Source organism: Solea solea, chromosome 2 (genome assembly GCF_958295425.1).
Source record: "Solea solea chromosome 2, fSolSol10.1, whole genome shotgun sequence".
Taxonomy (NCBI): domain Eukaryota; kingdom Metazoa; phylum Chordata; class Actinopteri; order Pleuronectiformes; family Soleidae; genus Solea; species Solea solea.
In genome coordinates this window covers 21,294,411-21,309,861 of record NC_081135.1, presented here as the reverse complement: position 1 = coordinate 21,309,861, position 15,451 = coordinate 21,294,411, and the positions used below count along the sequence as shown (strand labels likewise).

Genomic DNA, 15,451 nt, shown 5'->3' with positions numbered 1-15,451 from the left:
AAACAGCGGGATGAGTGCTTGTCCTGTCCCAGGCCTGACCTTGTGTTGCTGCTGCATACTGACTGATAGTATTGCTTGTGAAGGTATACATTATACAAATAAGTCACCCACTGCAGCTTTATGTTATTACTGTTGTGTAGGAGAAAGATGTTTTGGACCAGATACTGATCACAGAGGCTTGCACCAAGTTTGAGTTCATGGATGCAAATAAAACACTGATCCTCACAATCTATAGTTTTAGCTAAAAAGTGGCATCGTTTTGTGGTTTTACATTAATAAAAAAGTACACAAGTACCAAATGTGTGAAATGCAGAACATATTGTAGACATTCTGGAAACAAATCCTACAACAGGTGATATATACAGTACTTGGTGTGGTCATTCACATTCCTTTAGTGTATGTTTTGCTTTGGACTTTAAATTTGATATTCAATAATTGTGCTATTAATAACTGTTACCTGTCTGATTTGACAATGTATTCGTTTACTTGCAGTTTCTAATGTCTCAGTTTCTAGTTCTTTGTGGTCAAAGTACCTGTGTTTGTCTGTGTAATGGATTTTTTTCTAGATCACAATATAGTGTAGTTGAGGCTATAGTTCAAATATCCCTGTAATGCTGCAGTGATCTGTCCCCACTTCACATACATGGTCCATATACAGGAAGATCTTATTTTCATCAAGTTAACATTAAAAGAAGAATTTACTTCCCTTTTATCCTCTTTTGTGGTGTGACATTATGTATTATAAAGCTCTTTTTAGTGTTAAATTTCACAGTTTCTCAGAGGGAAACACTAGGATTTTTAACAAGAGTAAAATCGTAGTTAAAGAATGTATCCCATCTGCACCATCTCACCCTGAAATGTGGGACTAAAGAACCAAACTTTCTACCATGATCCTCTTGTCATCTGTTTGGTATTTCATATCAACCAATAATTCACACTCTCTCTTCATAATTTCTTCCAATAAATGCATTTTTTTTGTGTGTAGTATGTTCATGTTTTGCTCAGTTTTCTAATTACATACATTTAACAGGGACAGAGACAGACTTCTGAGCGAAACATTTATCATGACCCCAGGGTGTCAGGGTTAGGTGCTGGTCAGCATTGTATTGATTATATACCGTCTTTAATATTAGCACATGAAAAGCAAATTATTCAGCCCATTCAACTTAAAATCAGCGCTGCACTTCGCTGCGCTATACGACAAAATCATTTGCAACACTTTGGGGATCATCTTAGATTTTGTAAAGACAGTACAACTCCAGTGACCACACACCATCTCCGGCCTTCGATTGGGGTAATGAGGTGATGGCTGATGGTGGCCTATAAAGTTGTAATGAGGGCCACGGTGTGAATAGGACAGAGGGCTGGAATGGGTGGGAGCGAACACGATGCTTAATGAGTGGGCCGGCGGGCTCAGTGGTAACCCTGTTGTATCGGCTCAGGTCTGAAACAGAATGGGGTGACACAGGAGATCAGGAATTTCAGGGTGGGACAGCACAGGAGGGCCTGATGTTATTTAGTGAGGGAATGAATAAAAGCTGGGTTAGAAAGTAAATGGGGGTCCTGACCAGCCCCTGTGCTCTGCTCATTGTGGAGATGAAATTTATGGCTTAGGACTTCCTAAGCCAAGGACTCCCCACGTTGACTGGTTAAGTGCTGTGAAACAGTACGACAAAGGCTGAAGGCAAATAACACTCGGAGATGAGAGGCTGCGGGAGAGGGAACAGTGGAAGACAATGTGTACAATCCACATTAGAGACACATGTTGGAGCATAAAGCGACTAATTGGTTACACAACAACATGCTTCGGCTGAGATCAGAATGGACACACAGATGTGAGTCAAATGTGCAAAAGTCTCCGTCCTTGCTTCTGTAAAGATTTAATGAATCGTAAAAGTCCGCACATGTAAAGGACATAAAGTATATCCCACAGAGAAGAGTGGTTCAACACATAAATACTCAGATTGATCCACCCACACCTTCTCCCTCATTAGCCTCATAACAATGACACCTGAATTCTTCCCAACAGACGAGATCCATAAATCCTGCGACTGTTAGAAAGCCTGTCGTTTGAATTGAGGTACAGTGTGGTGGACATTTGGTGAAACGAGGGATGCTGTCACTTTTCTTAAAAGAACAGTCTCTTACTGGGCTTTGGCAACTTAACACAGGGAAGAAGAAACGTGGTTTTACACTCAAAATATGGCACACACAAAGTTTGTTCTTTGTCATTTAAGTTTCAGCACTAAGTCTAAATATTGTGCATCTATTCCACAATAAGCTGATTTCCACTTGGAATTAGATCATTGTGATGACCCATTATAGCCCATTTCATTTACATTTAGTCAATAGGAAAAGGTTCTGTGGAGGTTCAAGAAGGAAAGAGCAGTAGTAGATACAGTAAGTTAAGGTGAGTTTTAGATGCTTAAAATAAATCTAATATTGACCATCAGTATAGTGATCTAAAATCAGGCGACTCCTTTTTTTTACATTTTACACATAAGCGTCCACCTGTTGGATTCATGTCTTTGCCAATCACACAAACCAAAAGTCATAGTCAAAGAAGCTATTAGCTAACTTATTTTTGTAAATTAAGTTTGAATTTTGAAACATTTGAATGATGCCATTCTCTGACCTTAAAATGCAACCCTATGATTGACTATGGTCATAATCATGTGTGTTAAGCACTTATTTTGCAAACATGACTTTCAGTAAACAAGTAGTACTAAAATTACTGAAGCTGAATTTTGGAAACTTGCTGTTTTTCATGTCTTCACTACAGCTAATATGTATTGTTTTACAGTTAGCTAGGTGTTTCTTTGTTTGCATTGTATTTGTTATACTGTTTCTATTTGTTTGTTTTATTTGTCTGATTAAATAGAGGAAGATGGACATTTCCATAGAGGAGGAACATTTCTATAGAAATAATAAAAAAACAACACGTTTTGGCTGTTCTGTGCCTGGGCTGTGCGTGCGTGTGCATGCGTGTGCGTGTGTGCACTGCATTGTCTTACGAGCTCTCCTCGCCCCATTGAACAACAGTGATGAAATGGAGATGAGTTAAAGTGCTAACACAAAGACTGACCAGACCCCTGCGTTGCTGCAACAATGAAACCACCAAATGCAAGAAAGTGAGAGCCTCTTGGAAAAACAGAGAGAAAGAGCGGAGAATGAGAGGGGGGAGAAATTAAGGAGGCCGACTTCTTGTAAAAGGGGAGAAGGAGGGCTGAACCATCCTGAGAGCAGGAGGAAATAGCTGGTGGGCAAAGGTAGCAGAATAGAGAACAACCCGGAGAAAATAGCAAGGTAGCTAATCCCTCCGGAGACATAAAGCAGCTATATGTAAATGAAAGATGTGAAGTTTGGCCATCTTACTTTGATCTATGAATCAGGCTCTCCCAGCCTCCCCCTCCTGCCCTCCTTCACTCTCACCCTCTTCTCCTTCCATCTTTTCCTTGTAAGAAAATCAAGCCTTATTTGGCTTAATCTCACTTAATGGCATCCAGCTCGTCTTTTGTCCTTGCTGATGCTGACAGATTCCCTTCCTTTCATTCACCACTATTCACATATCTACCCTCTATAATCCTCTTATTCCGGGGTGGCAATTATTTTGAGTATTTTATCAGCATTATGATTATGATTATTTTCATTATTATTATTCATGCAGGCCATGCTGAGGGCCAGGTTGTGGCTGAGAAAATCCTCCCTCCTACCAGTGCCTCTTATTCTCACTCAGAATGAGGCTGCCTGCTTTCTTCCAGAGGGGTGGCGGGTTTGCAGGAGTGAACTCCATTCAGGGAGACACATTTTCTGGGCGTTTGAACATATTGTGGAGTGAGTGTAATGAGTAGCACCAAATCACCCGTCCTGGCTCCTTAACACAGAGAAACATCAAGAATTTGAGCATGGAGGAGAAAGAGGGGGCTAATAATCAAAAGGCCTTCTTTCTGTGGAGCAGTAATTACACGGGTGGGTTTTGATCTTTTGCTTGTTGGAGCAGTGAATAGAGGGAGAGATGAGGACTGTTTCACTATTTTGAGGTGGTGTGGAGGGCGGAGGGAGCTTTTTAACTCACCATCTTGGCCGAGTCTGAAGTATATTAGAAATTATAATGTCGAACAGCCAGTGAACAAGGTTTAGTTTTCCCTCTATCAGTTCATTTTTTTTCCCTCTGTGCTTTGTGGGACATACGATCATGACATCACACAGTGGTATGAGAAAGGCTAATTGTGGAAAAAAACTAAGTGGAAATGTAAACAGCATTTATCTGATTACTGGTATACATTAAAATGAGTGGAATGAGTCCAGCAAAATGTCACAAAAGAAAAAAGTTGTTGCCTCACGATACAATGATTCACCCACAGTTACACTGAGACACAATCTCAGATTATTGTGTTTTCACCTATATATTGTTTGTTATATATTATTTATAGCTCATTGCCATTGCGTGTATGTAGAACATTCATATAATTTGTTTTTATTTTTTAACCTTGCTTCAAAACAAAATGTTATTTTGTAATTGCTGCCATTTTCTGATATGTGCACTTCTTCAATATTCAATCATGTATTATTGAGACACTGCTAAACTGTGCATATGTTCTTGCTCAAGACAACATTATCCGGTTGGACTGACAATGTTCACTTCAAACCACTGATGTGAGTTCAAAAAAATATTAATACGGGAATTCATGAAAGACAAAAAGTCTAATTTGCATTTTAATGTCTTGTAAATACACCAGTACAAAGTAGAATGATACATTTATTTTTTGAGCCTGTACAGTATAGTTTTAATCTCGATGTTTTAGAGCTGTGGGCCTCTGAACACCAGCACAACACTGCAATCGTATGCAACATGTCAACAGCATTATATATTTACATCTAATATGTGTGACATCATTTACAAAGCCAGCCTTGACAAATATAAAAAAGTTGCATATGATTCAAAGTATAGTGGTGAGTATATAATGTAGTAAAATATTATAAAACGTGTTAAAAATGTTAGAAAAATAACTTCATATAAAAACATTGCATACACGTAACAGTCATTAAGTCCTTTCTTTCAGAGTTTGTCTTCAGCTTCAAGGTGTCACTTTGGGAATCTGGGGACCGGGTTGGAATGGCTGAATCTGGGCAGTCTGCAGACCCCACAGGGGCACAGGGGCCCACCTGAGCTCCACTGCACTGGGGCCAGTGATGCTTCCATGGGGCCTGGGGACAGCAGTGGACATTTAGCTGCAGAGGATGAAGTGGAGGAGGAAGAGGAGGGGGGTGATGAGGCAGCTGTCGAGCTGAGGAGAGATTCTTGGGTGAGGAGAATCTGACTGGGCCCGGAGATGAGAGGCCACCCTCCAGTGAGCAGCAGCCGAGGAACTGGCCCTGCGTTAATCCCCATCCCAACGCTCACCTCTCCCAGCAGGCGTCGCATCTCCTGTAGAGATGAACCCAGGAGAAGAATGTAATTCCTGGCCAGGACCAGGGTGGAAATCTTGGAGAGCCTGCGGCCAGGAGGAGCTCCAGGCTGGTGGGACTGAGAGGGGGCAGAAGGAGGTGAGGAGGCGTAGGGCACCATGACCTCCCTCAGGGCGTCCATGGCAATGTTCAAGTCCTGCATCCGCTTCCTTTCTCTGCTGTTGATCTTCCTCCTGAGCTCTTGCTGCTCCTCAGGGCTCAGCTCTCTCTGAGGTTTGGTTGATCTTTGGCTGCTCTGAAGGCCCAGCATTGATGCAGAATTTAGGCGGGAGTTCAGGTTGAACCCTGGAGGGCAGTGGGGTAAGTCCTGGACGGACCCAGGGCCACATAGAGAAAGAGACTGCTCCTGGGCCCTGATCACTGGGTTTGACAGCATGTTCATTGTCTCCTCAGATATTACTGGTCTTCAGAGTTGTAGTCCACTGTAGTCCTATTCAGTCAAAGCAAAATGTTTCACTTCAGCTTTTTTTTTTAAAATCCACTCTGCCCAAAACAATCCTTTATTGAATCCACCTGTTGAGAGCACCTGGCAAAAAAAAAAAAGAAAAAAAAAAGAAATGCCATCCAGCACAATGACAAATCACAAAACACTTTTGGCTTCAGAGGTTTCTGGTGGCACCGGTGAGTGGCAGCTCAGTTTTGTCTCATTTCCACAGCTGTGTGTAGCAGGAATGGCAGCTCACACTGTGGAAAAGTGAGCTAAATGCTCCCTTCATTACTCCCACCTCAGCTCAACTCCTCCCCACCACATAATGTGCTCATTGGAAACACACACATGCACCAGCTGACTTTTTGATAGTTAGTACTAGTAGATATTGATAACACCAATATTATCCCACTCACAACAATTAAAAAAACAAAATACTGAAATAAACAACCCCTTGCTACTGATTGTGTTTTTGATGTGACTTGATCTGATTTGTTTTTCCAAACTGAAACAGACAGAACAAACAGACACAATCCAAGTATCAGCACCACACAATTCTGTTTCTCAGAATAGTGCTATGGACAGATTATATGATATGGAGTCAGATTTAACAAGGACAGCTCTTACAGGCTACATGACAATAACTTCCACTGTGACGTTCTTTTGTGCTCATTCACTTTTATAGTAATGCTGGTCCTCTCTCCACTTTAGCCCATGGCCGTTAAATGTTTGTAAAGAGAGTCATGTTACCAGGAGGATGAATCTCATTGATTTCAGTGATCACATGACTCTTTTTTTTTTTACAGTCCAAACCTCTGGTTCAAAGTAATTCTAATCGTATTTTCATCCGCCTTAGCTGTAGTTTGTAGCTACTTAATAAGCAATAAACGATAACAAACATTAGTTGCTCAACCTCAGTTTATTGTCCTTTTCTGTAAGCTTGTTTGCATGATGGTACTAATAGCCTTGCCGTGCCTAAACGAAGCCTCACAGAGCCACCAGCGTAACTGAGGGCTCTTGTTAGCAGCTTGTCAACATTGTGTTAACCTTTTCTTTATTTGAAGTTGACTGAAATCACATGCTAAAAAGCCAACAGTGTGACGGTAATGGAGTGTACCACAGCAGCCAATCAACAACCTGAAAGCCATTCAAATTCCCAGCACTTTGTTTTGGCCCAGAGACCAGGTATTAGCAGCATTAACATTAGGTATTACTTGTGTCAGAGGACAGTTTTGGCAAACAGTCAATGGATCCATCATTGTGTGTCGAGAGTTAATTTGTGGTTTTGAGGAGGGGGTTATCGTTGCTCAGTTGTGGGTGGCTACACTAACCAAACTGGCAGGCAGAGAGTTGGGCACGGTTCCAGACAGGCAGACAACAGGCCAATTGACACCAACCACAGGTGAAGCTGGCTTGGGGCACCAAGCAGGGCTGGAAACCTCAAATGTGCCATTCATGAGCCACAGAAAGACCTCAGCATCCCTCCGTTGCACAGTTAGCCTGATCGTTCTCTTTTTGACCCCCCTACCCTCTTTGTAAAAGCCCATCTGAGTGGGAGAAAGGAAGGCAGGGGGAAGAGGGGAAGGACAGCACCGTTACACACAGAAAGCAAGTTGTTTACGATGAAAGCAGAAGGAGATACAGAGGAGGAAGACCCTTTCTTTCTTCCCCAGCCGCTCTTCTCTTGTCGTTCAACAAGTGAAAGATGTGTGTAGAGGCGCTTCCCTTCCCCGCCAGTGGTCCGGTGGCGTCCGCCTGGTGCTGTGATTGAAGCTGAATGGATGGATTCCAGACGGACAGGAAAGGGAGGGCCTCATGAAAAGGGCCAGGCGGATGGCCCTCGCACCTGCAGGAAAACAGAGTGCAGGCAGCCAGGATGAATGTGTGTGTGTGTGTGTGTGTGTACACACGTGCCTGTGAGCTCCATTTGATTTCTAGTGCTTGTCTAACAATGAGATGTAATAAACGGAGTAATGAAAGAAAGCGAGCTGGGATGCTTGTGTCTGTATTTTGGGATGTGGTTTCTGTGTCAAGAGGGAAAAAAGGACACCTGCAAGGAGCCACACATACAGAAGTCAGAATGGAGGAGAAAGAAAGAAGCTGGTGTCTAACAGAATAGTGCACCTCCCCCATTTTTTTTATCCACAAGGCAAAGCAAAGTGAGCTTGATTTGGGGCTTTTGCCCAGTGTATCCGCCTCCCAGCTTCCAGGCTTTTGATGAGGCTGGACCAGGGCAGGAGCACCGGTGGCTTCAGGGCAGGGGGAAGACTAGTGTCTTTATGGTAGAAGGAGTACTGTCCATCTGGGAAAGGCCTTCCAATGGTGGGTCTGCACCTGGGCGCTAAATGCCTCGTCTGTGTGGAGTCACTTCCTGTGGCTGACAGGCAGGAAGACACCTCAGCCAAACTCCTGGGTCAATTTATCCTCTAGTACAGGATGAAAAATAAACCCAAAGTGACACCAATGAAAAAAAGGAAAGATTTTTTGTTTTGGTGTTCTTCAACTGAAGGTGCTCATACAAATGTAAACGTTACCCCTTTAAAACCACAGTGTGTTGTTTTTATTTGTGTTGAGCCAGTTAAGCTGAGTTTTTTGTTTTGTTTTAGATGTTTTTTAAACAATTTGCAGATTTGAAGTTTTAAATGACCAGGTCCACACAAAATTTAGATTTTTAATTCAAGCAGCATGGTGTATTATTGTTTTAAAAGTATATGTTGTTTAAGTAATTTTAACCTTCAAAATAAAGAATAAAAAAAAACACTGTCATGTGGGTGGTCCAGACTGAAATTAACAACTGAATGGACATTTCCTTGCTCAAAATTGCAAAATTAATCTTGGCTGGCTCTTTAATTGAGTACAAATTGGCGTCATTATATACCCACCACACTTGATATAAAGAGACAGTTTCACAAATTAAGTGAAACCACAGGCTGGCTGGTGCTGGACACAATCTTGACTAAATGAAGTCAATTTACATCAGGTGTCTGATTGAGCTCTTTTGTGTGTCCCTTGGTAGTCTGTGTGTGTGTGTGTGGGGGGGGGGATTTCTTGCCTCAGTGGGACAACTTGTGTATGTTAATGTCTGAAACAGGCACTCTCATTCCCAAAATCGGCACAATTACTCACAGCTACTGTGTTTTCTACATCTTGTTTGTGATTTTCTTCATTGGGCAAGAATATTTAATACATATTTTTACTGTTAAATTGAACTCAACTTAGTTTCCTACCTCTTCATATAGCCAATAATTTAACCAAATAACCTAATCATGGTCAAAGATATTTGAATTTATTTTCATGTTGTTAAAAAAACATCAGAAATGACTGTACACAAATGGTTGATGGGTCAAATACTGATACCTAGTGCGAAGAATTTATGAATATAACGTTTGCAAATCGCATCAGACGTCATTGACTACGACTGCAGTTGCTTTGGCCCACAAGGCAATAATAACCTCAAAAGGACTGATCCTGTTAGGACCAATCAAAACAGTATTTAACCAAACCGTAAAACGCTGAGCTGCACCTGCTATAGGCTTCACATTCCAAATTGTCTTCTGTTTACAATGTGCAAAGAGGCTCTAATGAGAAATTAACAGTTGCCTGTGACTGATTTTCTCCATGTGTCACTGTGGCCAAACAGGTGCAGCGGCAACAATGGAAATATAGCCGGGCAGGACTTTTCAGAGGGAAAACGCTGCTCTGCATCAAAGGGAAGACGAAGGCCACACTCATCTATCCGCCCCAACTCCTGCTCTGTGAGGCCTGGCCAAAGACATGAGAAGATTACAAGCTGTTAATAAGGTGGAACCGATCGGCTGACGGTCTGCTTTTGTCCTTCCCAGCATGCTTTGTGAGCGCTGGCCTGGGATAGTCAGCATTTGGTGCTGATCACAGTGTGGCAGGGATAATGAAGGTGGGAGGGGTGTAAGGTTTTAGCCCCTGGGCCCTTTGTGAAAGAGAGCCTAAATGCTTCACGCTCAATAGCTGCACACGCTCAGTTGGTCACAGTTGTTTAAAAACAGATGGACTTATGCCACATTCATATTTCATGTTGCTAACTGATCCACTGACACTTCCTGTAATTTTGTTTTATGTGTGTGTGTGTGTATTGCAGCTAGTCCTGCAAAAATAGTGTTGTCAATTCCAAATAAAAGTGTACAAATACTTAAATATTTAAACCTATTTTAAAATGTTTTACACGGATTTGTTTGAAAAAGTCAGACTATATATCTCTGATCTTTCATGGTGGTCAATTAAATGTATCCCAAACATAATCTTCCACTGTGATTATCTATTGTTATAGCAGATGTTCCTCTGAAACAACACCACCAGGGATTTGTAGGGTGGCTCCTAATAGGAAAGTGTTAGTTAAACCGTCCCCCACAAAGTATCCTTAAAACCCCCCAATCCTATTTAACAGTGACAATGATGGATTCAGACACTAAACTTCTACAGGAACCCTTATCCAAAGTCAAACACTGAGCTTCTTCTTCTCGCCAAGCAATCGAGGCCAGGGTCACCCCCGTTAAAGTCAGTGGGGGCGGGTGGAGATGTTTCTTTCCGGGTTTTATTAGTGGTACAAGGGCAAGGGTGGGTTTTCAGAGGTTATCCCCTGTCTGTGCGGAGGGCGGTGCAGAGGGACCAAAGTCACTGTTAAAGTGAAAGCTGACAGCAGGATGATGGATGAGGATACATATCCTGGATGTTGCACCTCTTGTAGAGATGAGCTTTGAACAGACACCGGCATTGTTTGGCTGCTGAGTTGAAACAAGGATGTTTAGTCAGAAATAGTGACGGTATAAGAATAAATGATCTGTACCTTTGCCCTTTGGCACTCTTCTGTTTGGGTATACAGTGCTCTATAGCACCTTAGTGGAGGTGGACATATTGCAGTCCATCGATTGGTCGCCAGTTTTCCATGCATAACAGAGAAGACATTTGAATCTGTGTGTGTTTAATTGTTAACATATCATGGCAGCTCTCGACAGTGGTGTAATCTTCAAGTGAACAGTCAATGGTGGTGATGGTTTTACTTAAGGTGTTAACAGGCTTCTTTCATTACAGTGAGTTCAGTGCATCTTCCCATCCAAGTGCAGACCACCTCCCTCTATCTGCCACCAGTTTTTTGGATAAACTTTTGTCTATGTCTCCTACAGTATTATCAAGATTCTTATATAGACTACTATATATTTAAATCTTTTTTTGGCTGCGCTGTTTGATGAAAAACAAATATCCAAGATGGTTTATATTGCACTTTATTAGCATTTCCACATATGGCCTTGTTGTAGATCTTGAGTTTTCAGATGACACCAGCGGCAATGTTAGAAGACTGTACTTTTTCTTATTTTCTTATATGTTATTACTTTAAATGATGTATCTTTATGTTTTTAATGCTTGTATATTGATTGACATTGACTCTACCTTTAAGAGTGCTTTATATATCAAACTGGCTTGGATGTAGTGAAAAACCTTTTCTTCCACTTTCATGCACTGATAGCTTCTTTGCACTACAACACATTGTAAAGCATTGCTTCTTGCATTTCAACACATTGTTCTGATTTAGGAAAATATTGCCTCTCTGTGTAGACAGATGGATGTAATATTTGTAAGTTGATTCTTTCAGGCGTTGACAGTCACATCTGTCAGTCTGCACCCTTTATCGCTCGCTCTCTCACACACACACATACACACATATTTACTACCCCCCCTCTCGGGACAACCCAGCATCTCTTCTCTATGCCTTACAGCCTCCTCCTCAGCTCATTCACCTCCCACTGTGACCCTGCTCCTCACAGACTCTCAACACATTTAAGTCCCACTAAGAGCTGAGAGATCAGACTGAAGCAGCCACCACCCTCCATTTTCTTTTCAACTTCCACTCTGACCAGCCTGCAGCAGGTTTATCACAGATGTTGTGTAAACCCGTGTCTGGTCTCCCACCAAGATCTGTCGTGGTTTTAAAACAGGCTACGTTCACATTATCAGCCTCATTGTTAACAATAACATTTGATGGCTCACGTTCATGACAAAAAGTGTCTTGCATCTGCCATCTCTCCACTGACTGCTGTTATTCTCCCCCATAATCGTTTAGCTTTGCTTCTATAGCAAAAAGCTGAATGGATTCTGATATGACCATTCTCGCTCATGTAGCCACATACCGGTTATATACCTGATCTAGGACCACAGACTGAGGTGACACGAGTCTGATTTGAAAACCTTTATTGACAGGATTTCTGTGTCCACGCAGAGTGACTAACAAACCTTTTTTATCGTTATTCTATTATTAAAAGCTTAAATGCAGTCCTAAAAGAGAGATGGATTGATCAATCGTATTAGTATCTCATTACGTCTGTCCAGCTTACATGCGCATCACATGGCAGTAGTGCTAATTTGATTTAGGAAACAGCAGACCCCAGGGAAGCAACAACTTGAGAGCCGACATATGTTGCGGCGCAACATGATAGCAGGCTTCAGTAACTTGACAAATTGGGCTTGTAGTTATTAAAACATCTCACGGTGTCATGGCTGCTGTACAGGCGGAATGAATCGCTCTGAACTGGTCAAATCTCAAACCGGGGGGTTGTTTTCTAAGAAATATACACGTAGTGGTAAAAAGTCCCCACGAAAAAATAATAATGTCTGAGATGAATGCAAGTTAGTATTTATTTATGAAAAACATTTCTGTGGTCTGTGGAAGCTATAACTCCTTTAAATATTTAGCTTTAATTATGCAAGAAACACTGGGTAACTTATAATAGCAACACCAGAAAGAAAGCATTGCTCCATTAACAACTTCCTCTTCTCAATTCGACCACATGTTGGAGCCTTGGTGCAGAGATGTGCTCCCATTCAGAAAGCATCCATGAAGTCCAAGACTATATTAGGCAATATGAAGTGGCTCACAGTGGATGTTGCTGTTCACCCCAAAAGCAATAATGAACAGTTGAACAGTCAAAATGTTCCATATGTAACAGGAAAAAACATCCATGGGGGCATTCTCATACTGAAACAGTGACGGGACAAAGACAGCATCAGAATTTAGCTGCTCAGCAGACTCCAACTTGTTATCTTATTGAAGTGGTTGCTTATGTTTCTCACACTGGGGACAGGTGCACACACACACCATATCACTCCTCTGAATGACATTTTGCAGGCCCTCATGCTGGAGTCATTTAAAGTGGCGTCCACCCACCACACAACTGCCCCCGAGCACATCCCTCTGATACCTCTGTGTTTCTGCACTGGTTGATTTGTGTCCCAGTCCTGTGCTCCTCAGATCCACTTTGATGTTTAATCCCATCCTGACTGTGTCCTCCTTCAGTCCGCGGAGCCGCTCGGCCAGTCATGAATATCCAAAGGTCTGCTTACTTGACAGGATTATCCCTCTTTTCAAAGCCACTGGGGACGATTCTTCAGTCACAAAAAACACACTCAATGGATCTTCTGCTCTCTCGCTTTGTTTCTTTCGCTTTCCTTTACTCTCGCTCACTCCCTTCTGTCTTTGTCCCTGGGGCTTTTACCAAACACATTGATCCACCCGATCGAGTAGTTCATCTGCTGCTCTTCATTGACTGCTACACACACACAATCTCACACATAGTACTCAGCGGTGGTTTAAGTATTTAACTTCAGTTTGCATAAATCTAAAAAAAAAAAATGAAAAAATGCACCTCTGATATTTGCCCAAGAGTAGAGCTTAACTTTGCATCCTTCATCTTATCGTTTCCTCACCTACACCTACTCTGTAAAGTTGTATTCAGAACACCTGAACTCCCGGATTTAAGGAAATCTATATTAAATCCAGCAGTTGCTACAACCATTGACACTCACCTAAGTTGCCCACTATCAAATCAACATGGGGGACAGAGAAGAAGAAGGGAAGGAGGGAGGAACGAGGTAAAGGAGAGGAAGAGAGTGACCTGGACATGGTGTGAGCCATCAGCTCTGGGTCAGATTATCCTTCATAACACCCTGCTTTACTATGGAATTCAATTATTTAATTGAAATACTTGAAGGCTTTTTATACCCCTCCTATGCTACATCCCGCTATGTCACTCAGGTGAAGGCTAGAGGTTAGCAGGGCAGTGTCTGTAATGGCCGACAATGAAGTAGGTTTCTAGCATTGATGAAGTGTTAGTGATGCAATATCTGCCAGAGTTGGTTGTACAATATCATATAGTATCAGCAACGATAAGGACAACCTTGTCCGAGTGCTCCATTTGAACTGTGTGTATGAGCTGAATGCATATACATGATGTGATTGTCTCGTGCCTGTGTTGGTATATGTGCAAAATGTGTTTTGATTGTTATGTTATGTGCCCAAGTTGTGTTGATTTTTTGTGTCTCATGTCAATGTTGCTCTTCTTCTTATGTTTTGGTGCCCCAGAATGCAGCTGTTCTTCTCTTCTGTTCTTGCTTCCTTACTTATACAACAAACGTACATACTGTACATACATCGGATATCCTTCATTTCCATTTATCAAATGGATGATTTTCCATCCTTTTGACATGTCCTGTGGTGTAGAGCCCCCTGGAGCCCCCAAAGTCTGTAGAAATGTCCCTGACCACCAGCAAAGCATGAATTTGTGTGGCCTCGATGTGTCTTCAAATTGGCTCACAGCAACACAAAAAAGGCACCATCACATTGTGGAGACAAGGCAAACAGCTTAATTCTTAGCTTAGCCGCCACTTGTTGCTGATCTGCTCAATACAGTCGGTGTTTTTGTGTGTCTTAAAGTACATCACTGAGTTTATTGTCGGTAAAGCGAGAGCAGATGAGCTGTGTTGAAATAAACACCGGCCTCATGGGAAACCGTGACCTCCGAGGTCTCATATCCACCTTAGAGCTCCATCTATTCCCTTGTAAGTGTTAAATCCTGCTTTTGTCTCTTACAGCTTCTTTGTTTGTTTATCTTCTCTGGCTCATTCTCCCTTTGCCCCAGTATGGACTATGTTTCTCTTTCTGTGTTATTCGGCTACTTTTGATGCATCTCACCAATCTTTAATCCTTTTAGCTAACACAACATGATGCGCAGAGCAGAAAGGGTGTACATCTGTGCGGTGTTTTCCCGATGGTTTAAATCCAGTTACCACAGTGTAAGACTGATGCTCCCCTTCTGTCCAAAGATATGAATATTTAAACTGTCACAGAACCAACCTCGGGCTCTCAGCATCAATGGATAAGTCAGCCTGCCACCAACAGTGGATAAGGAGCTGTTTATTCAAATCCAGTCAGAGGGATGTGAAGCCCAGCTGCTGTTGACTAGATCATCCATGCAGACCTGAAAAGATGCTCACAGTTTCTCTTTTAATGTAAGCACCATTTTTATCTGGGTATACAATTAAAAAAAAAACTCTCATGAGTGCAAGATGTCATTGTGTTGACGTGTCTCCAACTTAAGACAAATTAAACATTCTCTGACTGTTATGAAATAATGAATCGCTGAAGGAGCTGTTGTAAGAAATGCGGGACGAATAAAGGATCATCTAATCTAATCTAATCTTAAAATTAATAATAATTAATTAATCTAATCTTAATAATGTATTTTATTAAGA

The 15,451-nt window shown here is 41.9% G+C and overlaps 1 protein-coding gene across 1 annotated transcript; it reads right to left on the bottom strand.

Moving 5' to 3' along the window:
• Positions 1-4,731: 4,731 nt before the first annotated feature.
• Positions 4,732-6,202, bottom strand: olig1 (oligodendrocyte transcription factor 1). The gene has a single exon (XM_058622646.1). The coding sequence runs from the start codon at positions 5,849-5,851 to the stop codon at positions 5,087-5,089; it is 765 nt and encodes a 254-aa protein (XP_058478629.1). The 5' UTR covers positions 5,852-6,202; the 3' UTR covers positions 4,732-5,086.
• Between the last annotated feature and the right edge of the window lie 9,249 nt (positions 6,203-15,451).

What these genes read in the sequence shown, in the direction of transcription:
- olig1 (XM_058622646.1), bottom strand. Translation starts at nt 5,851, where the DNA reads ATGAACATGCTGTCAAACCCAGTGATCAGGGCCCAGGAGCAGTCTCTT.